The sequence below is a fragment of the Canariomyces notabilis genome, assembly GCF_033297395.1.
Source record: "Canariomyces notabilis strain CBS 508.74 unplaced genomic scaffold N656scaffold_14, whole genome shotgun sequence".
Classification (NCBI taxonomy): Eukaryota; Fungi; Ascomycota; class Sordariomycetes; order Sordariales; family Chaetomiaceae; genus Canariomyces; species Canariomyces notabilis.
The window spans coordinates 169581-191710 of NW_027041836.1; the positions used below are offsets into that span (position 1 = coordinate 169581).

General features: G+C 54.3%; 7 protein-coding genes across 7 annotated transcripts; 5 read left to right on the plus strand and 2 right to left on the minus strand.

Annotated features, from left to right (window-relative positions):
• Nucleotides 1-468: 468 nt before the first annotated feature.
• N656DRAFT_790211 (uncharacterized protein) lies at nt 469-3015 on the minus strand (the record flags this gene model as incomplete). Its single annotated transcript, XM_064816860.1, has 3 exons — nt 469-1658; nt 1709-1888; nt 1944-3015. 3 exons carry the CDS (start codon nt 3013-3015, stop codon nt 469-471), a joined length of 2442 nt encoding a protein of 813 aa, XP_064669125.1.
• A 691-nt stretch (nt 3016-3706) lies between these two features.
• On the plus strand, nt 3707-4597 carry N656DRAFT_139988 (uncharacterized protein). Its single transcript, XM_064808612.1, has 4 exons — nt 3707-3787; nt 3844-3869; nt 3947-4218; nt 4277-4597. The coding sequence occupies exons 3-4, from the start codon at nt 3977-3979 to the stop codon at nt 4539-4541; spliced, it is 507 nt and encodes a 168-aa protein (XP_064669126.1). The 5' UTR covers nt 3707-3787; nt 3844-3869; nt 3947-3976; the 3' UTR covers nt 4542-4597.
• A 297-nt stretch (nt 4598-4894) lies between these two features.
• On the plus strand, nt 4895-6318 carry N656DRAFT_807569 (kinase-like protein). Its single transcript, XM_064818350.1, has 3 exons — nt 4895-5385; nt 5448-6243; nt 6295-6318. The coding sequence occupies exons 1-2, from the start codon at nt 5205-5207 to the stop codon at nt 6215-6217; spliced, it is 951 nt and encodes a 316-aa protein (XP_064669127.1). The 5' UTR covers nt 4895-5204; the 3' UTR covers nt 6218-6243; nt 6295-6318.
• A 182-nt stretch (nt 6319-6500) lies between these two features.
• N656DRAFT_780262 (DUF699-domain-containing protein) lies at nt 6501-10343 on the plus strand. Its single transcript, XM_064815347.1, has 5 exons — nt 6501-6560; nt 6622-6967; nt 7043-8917; nt 8979-9730; nt 9788-10343. Exons 1-5 carry the CDS (start codon nt 6541-6543, stop codon nt 9993-9995), a joined length of 3201 nt encoding a protein of 1066 aa, XP_064669128.1. The 5' UTR covers nt 6501-6540; the 3' UTR covers nt 9996-10343.
• Nucleotides 10344-10913: 570 nt separating this feature from the next.
• N656DRAFT_711234 (Pkinase-domain-containing protein) lies at nt 10914-12347 on the plus strand (the record flags this gene model as incomplete). Its single annotated transcript, XM_064811737.1, has 1 exon — nt 10914-12347. The coding sequence occupies one exon, from the start codon at nt 10914-10916 to the stop codon at nt 12345-12347; it is 1434 nt and encodes a 477-aa protein (XP_064669129.1).
• A 3488-nt stretch (nt 12348-15835) lies between these two features.
• Nucleotides 15836-17480, plus strand: N656DRAFT_790214 (PAP2-domain-containing protein; the record flags this gene model as incomplete). The annotated part of the gene is made up of 2 exons (XM_064816861.1): nt 15836-16335; nt 16499-17480. 2 exons carry the CDS (start codon nt 15836-15838, stop codon nt 17478-17480), a joined length of 1482 nt encoding a protein of 493 aa, XP_064669130.1.
• Nucleotides 17481-19676: 2196 nt separating this feature from the next.
• N656DRAFT_769217 (uncharacterized protein) lies at nt 19677-21582 on the minus strand (the record flags this gene model as incomplete). The annotated part of the gene is made up of 3 exons (XM_064813686.1): nt 19677-20350; nt 20400-20710; nt 20762-21582. The coding sequence occupies 3 exons, from the start codon at nt 21580-21582 to the stop codon at nt 19677-19679; spliced, it is 1806 nt and encodes a 601-aa protein (XP_064669131.1).
• Nucleotides 21583-22130: the final 548 nt, after the last annotated feature.

Consider the following 22130-nt stretch of genomic DNA (forward strand, 5'->3'; position numbering starts at 1 on the left):
TAGCCTGGATCTGTACCATTCCACTAAGCCTTCTCATCTGTCAAGATTCGGCTGGTCAGGAGGCGCACCCGCCCGGGCTGGGGAATAATGCGCCCTCCTCAATCATTTCTCCGTTGGCATGTTTATCGGGAGCTGCTCGAATCTTCCCCGCCAAACTGGGCGAGCATGCCCCGATACGCTAGGTCCGGCCCCTAGTAGTTGCCATCTCGATCCTTGTCACCAATAGTGCGAGCAAATGATTCCCCGAAAAGCTCTTCGAACTGAGGCTCCGCAAGTTGGTAGATGTGCAGAGTCAGGACCGTTACCAACAATTCGATCATGATAGTCAAGGGGAAGAACTCAATAGGGATAGCAGTCGCTGGTAAAGGGCGCGGACGTGAGCACAGCGCGGGTTTTGTACCCCAAATGTCAGTATCTCACGTCCGTTACTGGGTTGGGAGGGCACATCGCTGAGGCATACGCAGGGCCCTACTGCGCGGCCCGCTTCAGCTGATCAATGATTGTCTGAACCTGTTGCGCGGTATCAATCCCGCCGAGGCCGGCTATACCTCCGTGGCCGTTAGGAACCGCGTTGTTCAAGGGCGGGGCATATGCCGCAGGCACTCCGTAACTGGGGGCGCCCGGAACCGGCGTTGCCTGCGTCGCGGCAGCATTCCTGAGGTTGCCGAGAAGCGCATTTACGTCAATCTGAGCTTGAGGCGCACCAGCAGCTGGTACTCCGGCGGGTGCGTAGCCGGCGTGAGCATGGTTAGCCTGCGGAGTCTGGAGGGACGCCAGGAGTGCTTGCAAGGCCGAGTTGTCGAGCTGGCCAACCATGCTGGTAAGGTCGGGTACCGGAGCCGCTGGCTGGACCTGCGGAGGCGCAGCTGGCTGGGAGTACGGATACTGGTAGCCGACAGGAGGTACCTCTGCCGGGTATGGCTGGCTGTAACTGCTGGAGGCGTAAGGCGGCCGGGCCTGGGCGAGATGAGCCCCAGACTGCGCCTTCTCTCTAAGCACGATTTCTGCCGCCACGGCGGGATCCTCCTTATAGAGCTCGAAGCGGACACTGCTGCCGCCGGACCGGTAGAAAACTTGAATGGGGATTTTGCCCTGTGACTGGGCGGTATAGTCCAGGTCGACAATGGCATGCACTCCCTCAACAATCTGACGCTGTACCACGGCGTCTCGAGGAAATCGCGGATTGAGGTACATGACGTCCGTCTTCAGACCTCTCTGGTGAAAAGCCCCCTGGACCCAGCTGACAAAGTCCCTTGAAATTTCCTGGAGCAATAAAACTTGGACGTCCGGGACGTCGGATCCGAAGCGGCGAGGGATATCGAGTCGATCGCCTTCAGACATGGTTCGGCGGTGAGGGCTGGGGCTCCGGCGCCTATAGGACTCAGTTTCATAGCGATTATAGCGCGCAGGAGACCGGGATCGGCGACGGTCATGGTTGCCGCCACTAAGATCACGGTCTCGAGAATAAAAACTATCTCGGCTGCCGCGGGCGTCAGTCCGGCGGGGTGAAGGAGAGCGCCCTGGCCGGTAGTCGTCTCGTCTCCAAGCACGATCCCCATTTTCGTACCGATCATTCCCACGGACGCCGCGCTGAGTCCGGCGATCCGGTGAGCGATCTCTGTCATCCTTCTTCTTTTGTGTGCGCGAAATCTCGAGATCTATCTGATGGTTAGGCAAGCTCAGAACAGGAGTCTCGATGAAAACTCACGAATTTTGCGGCCGCCAAGCTCGATCCCCTGAGCGCCCTGCATGGCGGCCTGGCCCTCGGCAACGGTGTGGTACTGCACAAAACCATACGCATTCTTCAAAGAGATCTGTGCTAGCCGGCCAAATCTGTGGAAGACGTCAAACACCTCACGTTTCGAGACCCTCTCGCTGGATAGGTTTCCTGGACAATTGCGTAAGCAGGTGATTGGCAGAGTCAGGTTCACTGCAGGGCTCACCGATGAAAATGCGAGATCCTTCGGGGAATCTTTCCCATTTCGCCTCTGATGTGTAGCGCTTCTCATCGGCCTGGAAAATCTCCCACAACTGTTTGATGGACGACCCATGGAAGTTTCCGGAGGATGAATCTCCAGCAACGGGCATGTGATGAGCATTATGCAAATGGGCATGGGCATGCGGGACGCCGCCATACGGCGTGGGGGGCGGCGGCGGCAAGGATGAGACACCTTCAGTTGCAACGCCGGGCGGACCGGCGGACATGTATGTGCCATGCGATGCGGCGGGGTTGGCAAGGGTCATCGACACCGCTGATGGTGTGGAGGCAGTAGGGCCTCGGGTTTGGAATGAGTGGTGAGGATGGGGGATGGCTGGCAAATTGTTTGGTGGCAGAGGAAGAGATGGCTTTGGAGGAAGAGAAGCAGGATAAGACGGGGTTGTGATAGCCGGAGCAGCTTGAGTTGTGGTGGTTGGGCTAGCTTGAGCCGGCGGGTTTGGGAGCGAGGCTGTGGCGGCACCTTTGGCAGTAATGCCATCTACCAGCTTTTGGATGTCAATAGAGGAGGCATCATCATTTGCTGGTGCAGGGGTTGGAGCGGTAGCGGGAACCGCAGCAGGCGGAGAGGTAACGGAAGGGTCCTTCTCAGCGCCGGCCGTGGCAGGCGTCGTGGAAGGTGGAGTGGCGGCCGGGGCAGAGACCGAAGACGGAGCCTCGGAGGACCTTTCGGCGGAAGCGTTGGTGGGAGGCAAGCCTAGCGAACGGGGCGACGGGTGATCAGAAGAGGCAGCGGCAGTTGAAGACTGGCTAGTCAAGGGGTCAGGCGCAGATGAACTACTCATGGATTCTGTGGCCATTGATACATCAGGCTGAACCTCGTCAGCCTCGCTTTGATTCTGACGATCTGTGGGTGAATCAAAGGATTTGGCATAGTCATCGTTTGCAGCATCTGGCTCGAGCTGCTCCTGTTCCTGCCCCTCTGCGCTCTCGCCATAGTCAATGCTGTCGTCGCTCTCGTCGTGGGATTCATCCGAGTCATCCCCGCCGACTACAATTGTATCCGAGACCCCGGCCATCTCCGGCTCCGACTCCGGCTCCGGCTCCATGGCGGTAACGGGATGCTGAGGCACAGATGAGACAGTGATGGGGTCCGAAGCTGCGTCGTCAGCACCAGCGGCTTGGTCGTGGAGCCTTGGGACCACTGTTGTTTGACTTTGGACCGAGATGGGAGCCGGGGAGAGAGGGCTGAGGCTGGCAGTCGCCACGATCTCTGGCGATTGGCCGGACATCAGGCGAGTGGCCGATCTCACTGCACCAACAGTGGATGATGAGCGAGGCAATGCGCGTGTAGGAAAGAGGCAGGCGTTAACCCCAGAATCAGTAGCTAGCTGCAGGCACCTTCACATGGGCCGACGACAGAATGAGTAGGAAACCAAGGGGATTTAAAACGGCCGGAGAGGAAGTGGCGCGATGAGGTCTTGTGGCAGGGTAGGCAAACAGTTTGGAGGGGCAAGGACAAGCTTGGACTTGGATTGCTTTTGGTTGTACGATCTCGCTTTACGACAAAGGCTGTTGGAGCACCCGGAGTTGGCTGGGCCAGGCTGTTTATTGTGCTGCAGAGATGGTTGATGTTGAGGAAGGACAAGTCTCGGGTCGTGAGGTGAACTGCGCAGTCATCATGAAATGCCGATGAGATCGGTTGGTAGGATGCGGAGAGCAGGACGCAAGGCTGGCAAGAAAATTCTCGATCAAGTTCCACAAGCCTGATCTCTGCTTTCTTGAGCAACCCCACCACTGGAACTGGCAGCTGCAGTGGGCAAACGCCCGGGTCACCGTGGTAAATACAGTGTATGCACGGAGTAGATCACGGAGTACATAAACGCTGACAGGCAACTTGAAATCAGGGCCGTACTACCTAGTAACGCTCAGGGTTAGTGCTCTCACCTAAACAGCCCACCATCAACCCTCCGCTTGTTGTTGTTCAGTTGAGATTGAGAATTTGCACAGGCGACAAGAGATCAAAACTCACAACATGTTATGATGTTGGCTCGCCACGCCATCCGACCGCACCTTGGCTCACTGAGCGGATGGCAAGGGAGCCAATTATCCCTAGCACTGTCTCAACGGTCCGTAAAGCATCAGGCGTTTGACGCGTCGTTCGATCCGGAAGAGCTGGCTGAGGCCAGGAAATGGCACAAGTCATTCCAGGTCAGCAGCTTGCCCCCGGGGAGTACATCCTTCTCCCGATCTAGCGGTCCTGGAGGGCAGCATGTGAATAAGTAAGCTGCGTTGCTGTTCCGTTCGCTGGTCAACTGCAGTGGTGATTGACAGCACCAGGACGGAAACCAAGGCGACCACCACCTGGCCGATTCCACAGCTGTTGCCTGTTTTGCCCAAGCTGTTGCATGCTGCCATTAGAGAGTCAAAGTATTACTCTAAGCGTAACGATTGCATCAATATTCAGGCGCAAACTCAGCGCAGTCGCACAGCGAATGCGGATGAGAACCGACAAAAACTGTTCGAAGAGCTCCAGAGCCTATATAGCAGAACAGTGCCCAATGAAACCAGCCCTGACAAGGCAAAGAAGTACGAGTCACTGTAAGTTGTGCTACTATCTGTTGCTCGCTCACTCTGCATCTAATGCTCAGGTAACAGGAAGAAGAGTGCCAACGAGGCACGAATAAAATTCAAGAAACAGCAGAGTGCAAAAAAGTCATCTAGGAAAGGTGCCTACGACTAGACTTCCAAGAACATCCCCAGCGCCACAATGAAGCGAAGCTGGGACGGCATTTTTTTCGTGTATGCTCCCTGACTTCTTCCCTTCCCCCATCATTCCTAGCCCGCTCATCAATTGCTTCTGCTGCACTCCCTCGTCTTTCGGAACATCAACCATTCAGCTCTTATAGACAACGTAACCGCGGGATGGCATCTTACGGCAGACCCGAGGCTGCCAGATACGACTTTATGGAGGATGTTGAAGACATCTCAAGATATTGCGTCGGTGGGTTCCATCCTGTTTCCATCGGCGACACGATGAAGGAGGGTCGATATCGTATTGTACACAAGCTTGGTTTTGGCGGTTACTCGACGATTTGGCTGGCGCTAGACACGATGCACCGTCAACATGTTGCAGTTAAAGTATGCGCTGCACATACCAGAGATGGCTCTCTGGAAGAGAAAATACTGGAGCATCTCTCACGTTCAATGCATGACGATGGGGCCCGCCCCAGGCAGTACCTGGTACAGACCATAATGGACAGTTTTGATGTCCAGGGACCAAATGGCCATCACAGGTGTCTTGTTATTGCCTCCAGCCATGATGAGTATCCGCGACGCCAAAGATTTCTCCTATTCGAGGCTTTTTCGACCAGAAACTGCCAGAGCCATCGTCGTACAGCTAGTGTTAGCCCTTGACTACGTCCACTCGAAAGGCATAGTCCATGCTGGTGAGTTTCATTCCTCGTGATCTAAGTTGGCACTGTCATGCTTACTTAGGTATCATGTCCAGATATCCATCCGGGAAACGTCTTCTTTAGGCTACCTCGAACTATCAACAGTTTGATACCGGAGGAACTATACGACAGATATGGGGAGCCTGAACTAGAGCAAGTCAGGCGCAAAGACAGCCAGCCTCTAGATTATGGTGTTCCGAGCCACCTTGTCGTGCCTGCTATGCTCGGGAAAGAGAGCGAGGAGCTTGAGGCGGCTGAAGCGGAAGTCATTCTGAGTGACTTCGGGGAGTCATTCATGCCATCATCTACGGCTCGGTTCTATTCCAACGCCCCACTGTCGTTTCGTCCTCCCGAGGCTCGCTTTCCACCTACGGCGTTGGGCTTCCCTGCGGACATCTGGAGTCTGGCATGCCTGATATGGGAAGTCCTCGGACAACGCCCACTTTTTGAGTCGTGGTTTGCAACAGACGATCAGGTGCTGGCCGATGAGGTGGATCTACTAGGGAGGCTTCCGCCAGAATGGTGGACCCGGTGGGATGCCCGCTCAGAATTTTGGACCGATGATGGAGAGTCGGGTATCAAATTGGCACCGGGAAGACATCCAGACACCGTGAGACGAGGATGGGATAAGCGACTAGAACAGTGCATACAACGGCCGCGGCGGGAAGCGGGGTTTGAGGAGATTGCTGAGGAAGAGAGAACCGCACTGCTGAGCATGTTGCAATCAATGCTGCAATTCAAACCAGAGCAGAGGATCACGGCAAGACGACTGCGTCAGGGCATCTGGATGGAACGCTGGGCGGGTTGTAAATCAAACGCTGTGTAGGTAGGAAGGAAAATATGACGATATTAATGATACATTTTAGTTTTCTTTTTCAATTTAGAAGCTGAGCTGTGACTTACATCGATACCAACGTTCAACCTAGGTCTCTTGCATCCGAACTTGCGCTGATCGATGAAGGTACAAGTACCCTATGGCCCGTCTCTTATGGTAGGCGGTGTGAATTTAAAGTCTTGGCGAGTGAGGCTTGGCCATGCAAGAGCGCTACACCGCCCGGCAAAATAAAAATAATTGACCTCTTCCTGCCGGTTATGGACCCCTCGCATCACCCTGACCATCTTCAATCAAATGCGCCAACAGCAGCGACAATGACGGCACAAAAGACAGTGTAAGAGACCCTTGTCCGGATTACAGATTCTTGCAATATCCTGACTCTCTACTCAATACAGAGACTCACGGATTCCTACATTAATCCGCAATGGCCTCCAGGAAAAGAAGCGCAGCTTCTTCGTCGTGGTTGGCGATCGCTCCAAGGAGGCCATTGTCCACTTGTACTATATCATGTCCAGCATGGATGTGAGGCAAAACAAGTCAGTACTTTGGGCGTACAAGAACAAACTCCTTGGCTTCACCAGCCATCGGAAAAAGCGGGAAAACAAGATCAAGAAAGAGATCAAGCGGGGGATACGAGAGGCCAACTCAGAAGACCCGTTTGAGCTCTTCATTTCGCTTCACGATATCCGCTATGTCTACTACAAAGAAACCGACAAGATCCTGGGTAACACATATGGCATGGTCAGTTGACACCTTGCAAGCCGAAGGAGAGGTGTGCCGTTCTGCTGAGCGCGAGGAGGCTGACGAGTCTGGCAGTGCATTTTACAAGATTTCGAAGCCATAACGCCCAACATCCTGGCTCGGACTATCGAGACTGTCGAGGGTGGCGGCCTAGTGGTGCTCCTGCTGAAGGGAATGAACAGTTTGAAGCAGTTATACACCCTATCCATGGACGTACACTCCCGCTACAGAACCGAGGCCCATGACGATGTTGTTGCAAGGTTCAATGAGCGCTTCATCTTGTCCCTTGGCAGCTGCGAATCTTGTCTCGTGATTGACGACGAACTCAATGTACTCCCGATTTCCGGCGGCAAGGGTGTTAAGCCGCTACCGCCACCAGATGAAGACGAGCCCGTGAGCGCGGCAACGCAAGAGCTGGAAAAGATCAAGGATTCGCTGCAGGATACACAGCCGATAGGATCTTTGGTTAAGCTGGCACGAACAACAGATCAAGCAAAGGCATTGCTTACCTTTGTAGATGCCATTGCTGAAAAGACGCTGCGTAACACCGTCACCTTGACTGCGGCCCGTGGTCGCGGTAAATCAGCAGCCATGGGCGTTGCGATAGCGGCGGCCGTTGCTTACGGGTACAGCAACATTTTCATTACTTCGCCATCGCCCGAGAACTTGAAGACACTGTTTGAATTTGTCTTCAAAGGCTTCGACGCCCTCGATTACAAGGACCATGCCGACTACACCATCATTCAATCCACAAATCCAGACTTCAACAAGGCGATTGTCCGCGTGAACATCCACAGAAATCACCGACAGACTATTCAGTACTTCCGGCCGCAAGATAGCCATGTCTTGGGCCAGGCCGAGCTTGTCGTCATCGACGAGGCGGCGGCTATTCCCTTGCCCCTTGTGAAGAAGCTCATGGGTCCTTATCTGGTTTTCATGGCGTCTACAATCAGCGGATATGAAGGCACAGGCCGGTCGCTGTCGCTCAAATTGATCAAACAGCTGAGAGAGCAGTCCAGGACGGGGACCAATCCCAACGGCGGCGGCTCGATCGAAGTTGACCGGTCGAGCGGGAAGGCAACCAAGGAGACCAATGCCGTGGGCGGGCGTTCTCTCAAAGAAATCACACTCTCTGAGCCTATCCGTTACGCTCAAGGGGATAAGGTAGAAAGGTGGCTCAATACGCTGCTTTGTTTGGACGCGACGTTACCACGCTCCAAATTGAATATCCAAGGCTGCCCGGACCCCTCGCAGTGCGAGCTGCTCCATGTCAACCGCGACACGCTGTTCTCCTTCCACCCGGTCTCCGAAAAGTTCCTGCAACACATGGTAGCCTTGTATGTTGCTAGCCACTACAAAAACTCACCAAATGACCTGCAACTCATGAGTGACGCACCGGCGCACGAACTCTTCGTTCTTACGGCCCCTATCGTCGAAGGGCGTCTGCCTGAGCCTCTTTGTGTCATCCAAGTTTCACTGGAAGGCAAGATTAGCAGGCAAAGCATCCTCAACAGCTTGAGCAGAGGTCAACAGCCAGCCGGTGACTTGATCCCCTGGCTTGTTAGCCAGCAATTCCAGGATGACGAGTTCGCATCGCTTTCGGGGGCGCGAATAGTACGGATAGCCACAAACCCAGACTACATGTCAATGGGCTATGGCTCCAAAGCACTTCAGCTCCTTGTCGATTACTACGAGGGGAAGTTCGCGGACCTGTCTGAAGACACTGGCAACTCTGTCCAGCGGAGTATTCCCAGGGTAACAGATGCCGAGCTTGCAAATGCCAGCCTTTTCGATGATATCAAGGTCCGAGACATGAACGAGTTGCCGCCGCTTTTTGCCAAGCTGGCTGAGCGGCGCCCAGAGAGGCTCGATTACGTGGGTGTCAGCTACGGCCTGACTGGACCTCTTCACAAGTTCTGGAAGCGTGCCTCGTTTGCTCCAGTCTATCTGGTATGTCAATCTTCAAGTGAACATGCGGCCTTGCATCGGCAGGATACTCACAAATTGACAGAGGCAAACGGCGAATGACCTTACGGGAGAGCATACCTGTGTGATGATAAGACCGCTTCAAGACGGAAACGATCCAAGCTGGCTTGGTGCATTCGCCAATGACTTTCATCGTCGGTTCCTGTCGCTTCTTTCGTACAAGTTCCGCGATTTTCCCTCCGTCTTGGCATTAACAATCGAAGAATCATCGAATGCGGGCGCCAAACTAGATCCGTCCAGTGAGCCAGCTGAGCTCAACAAGACGGATCTCGACGCGCTCTTAACGCCTTTCGACCACAAGCGGCTCGAATCGTATGCCAACGGCATGCTCGATTACCACGTCGTCTTGGATCTGATGCCGACCATCGCGCAGCTCTACTTTACCGGCCGTTTGAGGTCGAGCATCAAGCTCAGTGGCATGCAACAGGCCATCCTGCTCGCCGTTGGCTTACAACGGAAGGAGGTGGATATAATTGCCAACGAGCTTAATCAACCAACGTCCCAGGTGCTGGCCATCTTTATCAAAATCATGCGCAAGATAACGTCGCACTTTAGCTCGCTTGTCACTGGTGCCATTGCATCTGAGATGCCTGATCCTAACAAGGTCGGCGTCAGCCGTGAGAATGCCTCCGGAGTGCACGACGACGAGGTGGTGGATAACAAGTATGTGCCGCTAGAGACTCGGCTGGAGGATGAACTGGAGGAGGGTGGTGATGAGGCATTGAGCGAGCTACGTGCGAAGCAACGGGAGCTCATCGACTCCCTCCCGCTGGATCAGTAAGGAATCTTAACTGCCTATCAAGTCCGCATGCTGTGCTAACAGAGATCAACCAGGTATGAGATCGAAGGTGACGATGCGGCATGGGAGGATGCAGAGAAAAGGGTCCTGCAGGCAGCCAAGAGCGGCAAGGCTAATCCGCTCGTGAGCGTGAAAACAAAGGTGAAGCGCAAGGCCGAGACAGAAGCGGATGGGCATGATGAAGGGAGGGGGGACAAGGGTCATTCAAAATCGAAGAAAGCGAAGAGGGACAAGAAGAGGTGAAGACAGATCTTCTAATTCCACAAGGGAGATTCTCTTGGTAACACAATACCCAAGCTCTCACACGGCATTTCTGTTGTCCTCACCTGGCTGCTTACATGTGATTGGAGACCTTGGAAGTTAGGTCAGTCTGACGCCAGAGCGGTTGATAATGGGTCTTTATGACGGCTGGCTCAAGCAGATCTTGTCATGATTGAGTTGCGGGATCTCGTGCAGGAACTCGCTGTCATGACAGGGGCTCGAGTCGAGGGGGAAGTCAGGAGGAGGTCGGACTTGCAGGAAGTGGGGCTGCTGTTAATTGGCTTAGTTATACGAATAGCAGTGCGCTAGTAGGAGCAGCTGAAATGGAATTTTTTACGAAGTGAAGTTTAGCTGAGGAACAACTCAAGTGCGGCTGGCCAGATCAGAGAGAAGAGGGATTACCTACAGACCACGTAGGAGGACCTTTTCGTCTTACACTCTAAACTCAAGATCTCTCCTTTGCCTTGCGCATATTGTATTCGACCAGGTTACGCTTGATGGAAGGTTACGACATTGATTAAGTACATGCGTGTTTGCGTATGCAGGGCGACCCTCCTGAATTTCGACTTTCCTCTCAACCCCGCGACCCCGCTATCGAAAGGATCGTCGTCGATCACACCACCAGTACAGCTCCACAAGGCTGCTTTGATCCCCTGAACCCAAACTACGGTAGCGACGCGCGTACACGGGATTGAATCGATCGTGTTGATTGTGAAGTTTACGACCGCATTGTAACCTGCCGGCACTGTCCCCAGTACTTGAAGGCGCAATCGAGTGAGACGCGATACGCTGTGCCGCGAGCGCAACGCGACCGAGCAACCAGAGCCTCTCGTTCAGACAAAGCCGCGAAGACGACCTTGGCACCGCAGCAGTGTGCGGGCTTCACGCCGTCCTAACGCGATGAATACAGTCCCTGCAGCCGGCGATCGGCCGCAGCAGCAGCAACAGCAGCAGCAGCAGCCGCAGATCCAGCCTTGCCGGTACAAGGTCGGAAAGACACTTGGTGCGGGGTCCTACTCGGTGGTCAAGGAGTGCGTGCACATCGACACGGGTCGCTACTATGCAGCCAAAGTCATTAACAAGCGGCTTATGGCCGGTCGCGAGCATATGGTGCGCAACGAGATTGCCGTCCTCAAGAAGGTATCGATGGGCCACCAAAACATCCTCACCCTCGTCGACTACTTCGAGACCATGAACAACCTCTATCTCGTCACGGACCTGGCGCTAGGGGGTGAACTCTTTGATCGCATCTGCCGCAAGGGCTCGTACTACGAATCAGATGCGGCCGACCTCATCCGCGCGACGCTCTCGGCCGTCGCCTACCTACACGACCATGGCATTGTCCACCGGGACCTCAAGCCCGAAAACCTGCTGTTCCGAACCCCGGAGGATAACGCAGACCTACTCATCGCCGACTTTGGCCTCAGTCGCATTATGGAGGAGGAGCATTTCAACATGCTGACCACTACTTGTGGCACGCCTGGGTATATGGCTCCTGAGATCTTCAAGAAGACTGGCCACGGCAAGCCGGTGGACCTGTGGGCGCTGGGCGTCATCACGTATTTCCTGCTGTGCGGCTACACGCCCTTTGACCGCGACACGGACTTTGAGGAGATGCAGGCCATCCTCAACGCCGACTACAGCTTCACCCCGGTCGAGTACTGGCGCGGCGTCTCGGATAGCGCAAAGGACTTTATCCGCCGCTGCCTGACCGTCGACCCCAACCGCCGCATGACGGCCCACGAGGCCCTGCAGCACCCCTTCGTCGCGGGATGGGCCCGCGTCGCCGGCGCCGGCCCGGACGCCGACAAGGGCCAGAACCTCCTCCCCACCGTCAAGAAGAACTTCAACGCGCGCCGCACCCTCCACGCCGCCATCGACACGGTCCGCGCCATCAACAAGCTGCGCGAGGGCCAGGCCGGCGGCTTCATGAATGGCCTGCACAGCCACGAGCCCAAGAGGGAGAATATCCAGGGTCGTAATAATAATGCCGCACCCCCATCGTTGTCATCGTCGCGCAAGGATGATAGCGGTGTTTCAGTCGGCAGCGGGAGCGCGAGTGGAAATGGAAACACAAGCAGCGCGACGACGACGCAGAGCGGCAGGGACAGCGGCTACGGTGGCCTGCAAGGGCTGGACGGCTGCGTGGATGTGAAGATGGGTGATGATGGTGATGTGCCGCCTGCTGCTGCAGCGGCTGCGGCGCAACAGAGTCCCGGCCAGCTGCCGCCCGCGTATGCCGTGCCCGCTAGCTTGCGGCCTGGGAACGAGGCCAATAAGGTGGTCGAAACCAGCAAGGGGCTGTGGAGCGGCAGCGGGAGCAGCAGGCGGTGATGTTTCGTTTGAGTCCTTTTGTTGTTGCCCCCCTTACTCCATTCGCCCCCGTCGTATAGCTTATGAAGACTATCTGTGCCTTGGGCATCTCCTGCTGTTTTTTGCTTTTTGGTCGGGCAAGAAACAGGGGATTTGGATGGCAGAGGCTGGCTTCTCTTTCAGATAACTGCTACTACGCTCGGCTGTCGAGGGATCATTGGATGGAGGGAGGGGGCGAGTGCTCGATAACCATGGATGCATGGTCCCCTATTCTTCATGTTTCCTTCTGCACCTCGGGTTTGAGCTCGCTAGGAATATAACGAAGACGACTGGAATGAGGGATACGACACGGTCAAGAGCAAGTTGCTAAACGTTTTTCTTTAAGCTGGGCCTTTTCGTTGAGTTTGTTTCACTTGATATGCTGATTGTGACTCTTCATCTGTTTTCGTTTTGCCTTTTTCTCTCTTTTCAGACTAGATACCTTTTGCCTGGTTCATAAACGGGTACTGAGAGGCTTGATGGCTAGCTCTTTAGAGATGAGCAGGTCTTGGCCGAGATGCAGTGGTTCTGTCTTACAGCACGACGTTCGGAAGTCACAACACGGAATTCATGGTGCTTATACACCACTGGCTTGGTCTGCCATGGCTGTATAGGGGGCCGATAGCATACTGTGGTCTGGTGGCCATAACTTTTCATGAGGGAAATATATCTCGAATTGAGTGTCCGCCAGCGGGCTCACGCGATCTTCAAATTATGGTTTTTTACATACAGATATGGAATTTGCAGCCTCGGATGCGCACATTCATGATCGCGCTGAGGACCCCGTAGTATCGAATGAATCGCTTAATCCCATAACTCCGGATATGTAGTTTGGTCACTTACAAGGTACCTAGTTGAACGACATGGAAAATGGGTTATGTCCAGGGAGCCGGGGCGGCGGTTGCGGGTCCTCGGGGTCTTCCTCGCCCGACGAAAGGCCCGAACTCCGATCCACTTCCAGCTCAACACGGCAGACTCGGAGATGGCCCGACCCCTCAAGGGCACTCGGGCACTGAGAATACAAAGTCCGACCGAGGATCAAAACCGCTCAGGACAGCTCGCCATTACATCAGGTATTGTCACACGGAGGCAATGCATAGTAGTCCATGGCGACTTGCATTGTCGGGTGAGATGTGTCTTCTTGCCGGTACTCTCCGGTGAGCGAAGGTCTGGGTCCTCCCGGAGAAGAAGGCTGCATAAGTTGCTGGGTCGCAAGGCTTATAAAGGACTCGAAAAATTTTTTCAGTTTCCCATAGAGCGGGTCGGCACTGGTACACGTAGAGGTCGAAGACCGCATTAAACGCCGGAATCTGCAACGAAATGATAACCCCACTCCATGAGAGCAAAAGGAAAAAAAATCCTCTTGTCCACCACAAACTTTCAGTGCGTGATACTACAAGAGATCCACAGGGCCGATGTGGGCATCGTATATATCTGTTACTTGCATATAGAGCTCCGATACAAGCAGGACACCAAGAATGAAAACGGATCTTGTGTCACCATTACAGCATCAAGCAGCGCTTCCCCAAGTCATCGGGACTAGCCGAATTCCCACTTGCATATTCCCATCGAGTATACGGATACCTAGTCCAGGCAGGAGTAATCTACAGTAAGTCATCACTTGTATTGAACGGCGAATAGATGCTGTACAACCGACAAAGATAAGGTCTTCCGGTTGGTGACAAGCCAGCAGTGCTGCAGTGTTGGTTGTCTGGCAACCCCAAAACTCATCACTCGTTGCGCGCGCAGCGAAAGCGCCGACATTGCCGGCACATGGTTCCCCTCAGTGGGGCGTGTTCGGTTCTCTTTTACTGCATCGGGCTTCCCCTAAGCGCCGGTAGATCCCGTCGGTTGCACAAGTGGACTATTCAGTACATACTCAGGCAGTTTCCTTGATAAGAAATCACTTCATCATGATTGTTGAAACATTGGCTGTCTGTGGAGGTCCAATTACCTGACAAACTAGACGGCCGTGCTAAATATCAAAGCGTTGGTTCAAAGTATACCATCCAACCCGAACAAGCGTTAGGCAGAGTGAGCAGTCGGGATTAGAAGGACTTATCGCCGGTTATTGTAATGCCGCCGCGAAGGTAACACAGAGGCACAACGGACGCCATTGTAGTGTATTAATCAGCTCGGATCATGATGGTAACGCAAGCTACCTATCCGTACATCAGACATCCATGACAGTGCAAAGACCATTTCACATGCCCTTGCTGCCTTGCTGCAAGGCGGGATTGATGAGACCCGGCTTCTTCGGGGTCAACTTGGACGTGATAGATGAGTAATGTACTCCGTACCGGCATGTACATTACCATCGGGAAGTTACAATTCGCATTCGACCCGAGAACCAACTGAGTTAGAATGGAGCCTTTCCAACAACGACAGTGGCGTGACAAGTACCGGTAGCTGCATTGTGTGCGTCGCTTAGCGCTTTTTTACCATGTTGTTCTTTGCCTGGCGTTTTGTGAGAGATGCCACTGACGTTAGTAGTGTCCATTCACCGCTTGCGATAATGAATGTCGTCATGCCCCGAGAAGTAACCATCAGTATAGCTTCCGTCGTTGTTGCCTGACAGATCAATTGTCAGAATGAAATCTCGGGCCTATCGCGCCATTGCCAAGGGTGCCGAGATCGAGCGCTTCCGCAAAATGGAGCGATTCTGCGATCCTCCGCATCAGATGCCGCACGGCCGCTCCTTGTAACTGCATATATTGATCTAACTGCATAGTGCGACTGGGACGCAGACGACGTCAATGGTCGTGTGCCGCAACGATCAATGGCTAGGGACGCTTTAGTGTGGCCCACTTCGTTTATTCACCAAGACAGCCATCGGTTTCCGCGTATCCTACCGAGCTTCCCAGGACTCCAGGAGCAGCCCACTTGCCGCTGTTCGGCGACTTTCTTGACCATGCAGATAGGTACTTGTAGTGTACGACCGTACAATAAGGCAGGTAGCATGTAAGGTAGTCACGGTACGTAGAGTAGATAGCTCAAGCTATGGGCTGGCAAGCTCTGATTAGCAACATTCCACCGGGTGACACCCACTTGCCTCGTCCTAGCCGCAAACAATCACCTCTCACGCGCCCACCCTTTGCTCTTTCCTTCCGTCTCCGCCGACTCTGCTCCGGCGCTTCCGGTCCCAGCCCTTGCCCAAGTCTCCTCTTTGACGACAAAATATCCGTTCAGACCCTCGAAACCGTGGCCGCTGGTTCGGAGTGGTTGTTGCTTTTCGCCTTTGATAGAATAACTAAACGACCATGCGAATGCAACGACGACTGTAGTAGGGAACTCCACTGTGAACCGACGCCGATTCACTTCCGTCCTCTTGCTGTCCAGCTTCGACTTTCCACAACATCGCCTATCTTGGCGGCATTCGGGAATTTCTGAGTCCTCATCTTCTCTCCCACGATTCTCTCGAGCCCTTCTGCGGGCCAAATTTGGTGCACTTACACCGACCGGGACCGATCATGGAGACCTTGGACGAGTACCCCTCGTCATTCCTCGACCCAATCCACACTCCCACTATTTTGCCAACGTCAACAAAACCAAAATTCGTACCGCTCCGCTGGCCTGGCAAGCTCAGCCTGCACCTGCCCGTTATTCCGCACAAGATATGGTCGCCTGGGAGGAAGCTAAAGTTGAAGACTCGGCAGCGCACACAAGATGCTTCAAACAACGTCAAAATTTCGAGTGGAGAGGTTGATGACATCACCAGGCTCCAAACGTCGTTTGATGTATGGGCGTCGCTAAGGGCATTGCGGGAAAGGCGATGGACCCTTTGGGATCTGCAGCACCTCGTGACACTCGGCTACATCCTTTTCTCCCTGGCCATCCTACCGCCCGCACCCCTCGTCAAGACAGGCGCGCTCGCTGTGCTGGGTGTGCTGTTGCTTATGCCGATCACGAGGCAGTTCTTTTTACCGTCGTTGCCGATCTGGACGTATCTGCTATATTTCTTTGCAAGTCGGTGAGTTAGCCTTTTTGCCTTGGGACACTAAGAAGATGAGGGTGGGACGGGGGGAGGAATAAAAAGGCAAAGGATAAAAAGTCATGAGCAGCGGCAGAAAGGGGATGGGGCGGAGAGAACGAGTAAAAAGGGGAAAATGCCGCGGGATGCTGACTTTGGGTAGGTTCATCGCCCCTGAATATCGGCCGCATATCTGGGTCAAAGTTCTCCCTGCCCTCGAGAACGTGCTGTACGGAGCGAATCTCTCCAACATCCTTTCAGCGCACACACACGCCGTCCTCGATGTCCTTGCTTGGGTGCCCTACGGCCTCGGCCACTTTGCCCTGCCCGCCTTCTGCAGCGCGTTCATGTTCTTCTTCGCCGCACCCGGCACCACCCCGGTCTTTGCCCGCGCCTTCGGCTACATGTCCATGCTCGGCGTCACCATCCAGCTCATCTTCCCCTGCACCCCGCCCTGGTACGAGAAGCTGCACGGACTGGAACCCGCACACTACGGGATGGAGGGCTCCCCCGCGGGGCTGAGGCGGGTCGACGAGCTGTTCGGCGTCGACATGTACACGACGAGCTTCACCACGGCGCCGCTGCCGTTTGGTGCCTTCCCCAGCCTGCACGCCGCCGACGCCATTCTCGAGGCCCTCTTTATGCAGTACTGCTTCCCACGGTTCAGGCCGCTCTTCATTTTCTATGCAGTCTGGATCTCATGGTCCACAATGTACCTCAACCACCACTATGCCATCGACCTCGTCGGGGGCGGCATCATGGCGGCCGTGGCGTACTATATTGCGCGGTCGAGGTGGCTTCCGAGGCCGCAGCTCGATAAGACGACGCGCTGGGAGTATGAATACGTCGAGTATGGCGACAGGTCGCGGGCGACCGACGAGGAGACCGGGGATGGCGGCTACGGGCTCGGGTTGCTCCCGCGACGGCGGGGGACGAGCGACAGCGACGAGTGGACGCTCGGCAGCAGCTCGAGCTTCGATTCCCTGAGCCGCGGTGACACCCTCTGCGGAAGCAGCAGCAGCAGCAGCAGCACGCCTGGCATATTGAGTCCCACCACGCCGACCGACGACCACTACGATGCCTGGAGCAAGATCCGCCTCGGCCCGAGAGAGGATGACTCGGCTGAGGTTTACGTCGCGAGGTGAGGCGCCAGGGGTCGGTTCGGTGTCGGTCTCGTCAATTCCCCATCTGTGTCTGCCGGATAATACTGGATTACCCTGCTTCACGGGCTCCGTTTTATTCAGAACAAATAGCGTTTTGCGGGCATTTCGTTACGGTTTTGGTTGTCTTGGCCCCTCGGTTGGTCGGTTGGTCGGTCGGTCGGTCAGCAAGTCGGCAAATGGATATACCCCCTCTCGTTTCTTGAGCATGCATCATATACATGGCGCAATCACGGTCGTTAATTTCGGGAATTTCCGCTTCGTCCTAGACATCCTGAACAGACCTCCTCGGTATCCTGGAGGAAACGCGCATTTTCTGTGGTCGCGGAGAGATGCCGGGATCTTCTGTTTTCGCGCTTGGCATCTCTTGTATTAATATGGCATGACATGATGTGACATGGCATTGCGCGGAGCGTTGGATGTTGTTGGAATGGATGACTCTCGTTTTGAGATCATGGAGGCTTTTAGGGAAGGAGGAAAAGAAGACGAGACGAGTTAAAGGGTAATAATAATGCTGATGGATATCAAGGATGACTGGATGGGAGTGAGAGCAAGGATAAGGGGAGAGGAACATGCCCTTGGGCATAGCTTTATCTTTGGGACCTTGCTGTTTCGTGCTCTGGCATAGAAAGGACCTGCAGCCCATCTTCCTCACCTAGATCTTCATATTCCAAGGTCAAGGAGGATCTGAAGAATATCTTGTAATTGGGTGGATTTGTATCGTATAGCTAGGCGTCGAATTATAGCGGAACCATCTCCAGTCGGTCAACCGGCGAGAGTTGGGGTGACTGTGCTCAACATCATGACAGTGCGTTCACAAGAAGAGCGTTGGGAACATGAGAGGACGTTAAATGGGAACATGAGAGGACGATAAAAGGGAAAGGAGCCTCAAAAGCTTAATACATCTACTAATTCCATAGCAAGTAAGCTTCCCGAGCCTACAATGGTCCATTTTGTGCAGGGATGCGTTCGCGTGGCGTTTCAGCCGCACGCCCAGCCCTGACCCACGTGGGATTGATCAAGGACTCGTGAGGTGTGGGTGGAATCTGACAGCTCCAGGTTCTTGGGTTCCAGGATTTACACTGTAGACAGTAGCGAGATCTTCAAATGAGGACTTGATGAATGGCTCAGGGTCGTACACGAAGCACAGCTACGTCGATGCATAATGGCGTAGCTGAGGGGAATATACTGATCCTGCCGCAATACATACAAATCCTTTGCTATCGCAAAGCTAACCTGACATGAAAGTACATACATCGCTCTTGGCCGAAGAGCTCTGAATTAATCACCGATGAGTCCTCCCTTCCGAGCCCTTGTCTCCTCATCCTTCGCGAGTCAATACCTCCCTCCCTAGGGTCCATGCGAGAACTTGAAGACATCCCTTTCGCAAGCACCAAAAGGCACTCTCCAAGGATGCCCTCCCAAATGTCCAGACCAACCAGTCTCGGTGGAGGGATCAGATCCATTAAAAAGAAGCCTAGTCACTCATACAAAGTCTGTACACACACATAAAATAGAAACGGCCATGCAGGCGGTGAGTCGTAGTAGCGCTCCATGCGCCTCCCAAGAAGAAGCAGCGTGACCTTGTCTTCCACGGCAAGTACGTCGGAATCGGAGCTTAACCGTCCCGACGCTCAAATGTATCCTCTTCGTAAACAGTAAACAAAGGGGGAAACGAGCCAACGGAACTCGCGTGACCCTATGCGAATGGGGTATTAAGAACTCGAAAGCTTAATAACGGCCAGGGGTGTGCTTTGTGCCCTCGTGGAAGGAAATTCTCTGGCCCTGGCTCTTTTTATTCTTCTTCTTTTTCTTGCTCGACCTGCCCGGGGTACCGGGACTGGTTCCTTTGCCATCCGAGTACTCAGAGTACCCCTCGCCGTCACGAGTCTCAGTTTTCAGAATGCCCTTTAGAGGCTGGCTTGGAGAAGAAACCGAAGGCGAGTAGATAGACGGCTGCGCCCGATGGTCTGGAGCCTTCCGGCCCGTGTGACGCGACGGGGTGGCGGGGAGGGGCCTTCCAGGAATCAAAACAGGAGTCAATCTAGAAGCCCGTGTCGGAGTGGCAGGCGTCGAGGCCAGCATCGATTCAATCTTCCGGCGCTCCGCCATGGGCTGGTAGGCCTGCTGGTTTCCGCCGGAAGCGTCTCCCTGATTGATGCTTTGAGGGGAAGAGCCTGCCTAAGCACTCTTTACACCAGGGATCTGAGGGGGCAGGACAGGGGTGACCTTTGAGGGCATCTTTGTCTCAGCAGGCTTGGCTTCCTTAGATGCAGTGTCCTTTTTCTTGGCCTTGTCTTTGCTCTTCGACTTCTTCGCCGCTGGAGACGGCTGCGCTGTCTCAGGCAACGCCGGCGCTTTAACAGAGCTCACGCTGCTCATGGGAGGGACAGGCGGAGGGGCAATAGGGGTCTGCTTGGTAATCTTGGAAGATGAGCTCGCCACGGCTGGCGTGCTAGAATCGTCAACTCGAGGCTTCTTGGACTTTTTCTTTGGAGTTGCCGCCGCTTCCTCTTGACCTGGCGTTCCTTTCTCGACATCGCCGTGCTTTCGCTTCTTAGCCGCCTTTTTGGCTACGTCTGCTTTGGCATCGCTTGCCGAGCTTGCCGACAACGGCGGGGCTTGCTTCATTTCTACGTCTTCATCGCCGTCCGAGGTATCGGCGCCGGTCCGGCTCACGTCGCCATTGGTGACACCAAATGGTAGATAGCGAGCTTTCAAGTCCTTTGGCTGCGGCCGAGGAACTGTGGAAACGGCGCCAGCATTTGCGCTGGCGGAACTCGACTGGCTCTCGCCATCTTGACCGAAGCGCGTCACGCGCGTGATGTGAAGCACTCGGTCTACCGGCTGATTCACTGCTGAATGTCAGTAGATGCCTGAACAACATGGCAAATCGGAACATACATGTCTCATAATTGGTCCCTTTCTTCCCAGGGATCAGAACCTTGATAGCATGGTTCACTGGCTCCTCAAAATGACCAGTGTACTCGACATTCTCGTGAGTAAAGATGGACTCGCCGGCATGAACCTTGTCCAACGGGATGGCTTGTTTCTGTATCACTTCGATTGGGACAGATTTGGGCGTCGTAAAGTACCATATCTGCTTGCCTTCGGCCTTTGCCTTGTTGAAGACCGCGGCAACCGCGGCAGCGTCAATGTCTCCTTCAGCCTTGCGCAGATGGAAACCTTGGGTAACGATTTCCGGGACACGTTGGCTGGGAGATTGTCAGTGCAAGAAGAGGGCAGGATCGGGGTATACCACTAACACTGCTGTTTTGTCGCTTTGCTTTTCGGCAACCATGGTTTGAATCCCCGGATTGGGAGCCTCGACATCGCTCTCCGCATCATCTGATTCAGTCACGAACTCTTTGCTCCTCGCAATGCCGTTGGTAGAGACTGATGACTTGGCAGTAGCCTTTTTGGTCTTGGGCGCCTCGCTGGCGGCTTTGGAGCTCTGCGTTGGCATTTCCTTCTTCTGCATAGCCTGCTTCTTGCTCCGGTTCTGACTCTCGTTCTCAGACTCGTCGTCAGACTCGTCGCTACTTGACCCGGACTCATTGTTGTTGCCAGTTTTTGCGGCCAATGATGATCCGGACTTGGCTGCCGATTTGGCCAAATCGTCGTCGCTGTCACTACTGCTGCTATCCTCGCTCTCACTTTCGCTATCCTCGCTTTCGCTTTCGCTGGCTGAGGAATCGGAAAATGAGACCTTAGCAGGCTTCGCATCCGGGCTTTCCTGCTTCATCTTGCTCGGAGCCACTGTGTCAGACTCGCCGCTAGCGGGCTTGGTGCCATTCATTTTGGACGAGGGTGTCGCGTTCGCCTTTTTCGACTTCAAGTCCGCCGCCCAATTCTCATTACTGCGAACGGTTTTGTCGGCCTCGTCTTTATCTGAGTCGTCGCTGTTGGTGGAGGTGGTGGTGTCACTGTCACTATCGCTGTCACTTTCAGAAGGCTCTTCGACCTTGGGAGCTCTTTTCGAGGGATCGTCGCGGGTGAAAATGGAGGGAACCATGCCGCGCACGAGGCCCGCAGCCGCGGTTGCGTGCTGTTGGAGAGTTCCGATAGGCGCGCGCGGCCCTGGCATGGGAGCGGCCTTGACTGATAGTCGCGAGATAGATGAGAGTAAAAAATGTGCGATGCAAAAAGCCAACAAATAATCAGGTGTTTGAAGAATTGGGAAGTGCGATCAGGTTGAGGCGGGGTGAAAGAAAAGTAATGGGATGATTTCAGGTTGTTTATTGCCGACTTGCTTTTTGCCCAGAAAATTCACGATTGTCGATCACTGCGTTAAGCTTCAGAGTTCAGACCCCATGCAAGGTCCCCTGCCCATGGTGGGGCTTCGAGCTGAAGCATGGAATTGCCAGATATGGTTGGTCAGAACAGTTGCGGGTAACGGAGTTTAGCCTTGTGCTTCTTGCCCGTAAGAGCTCATCGTTTTGAAGTTTTGAAGGGGCTCGAGTCACTCATTATTATGTTTTTGTTCCTAACATCATTTCTTATCATATACCACTTTCTTCATTTTGACTGGCTGTTTCTAGTTAGGCTACCAAGCCAAACTAATTGCTGCTTGGAAGTCGACTTGAGTGTACGAACTGCGAAGGCAGCAGCGAGGTCACCGTTGAGCCGACTAAA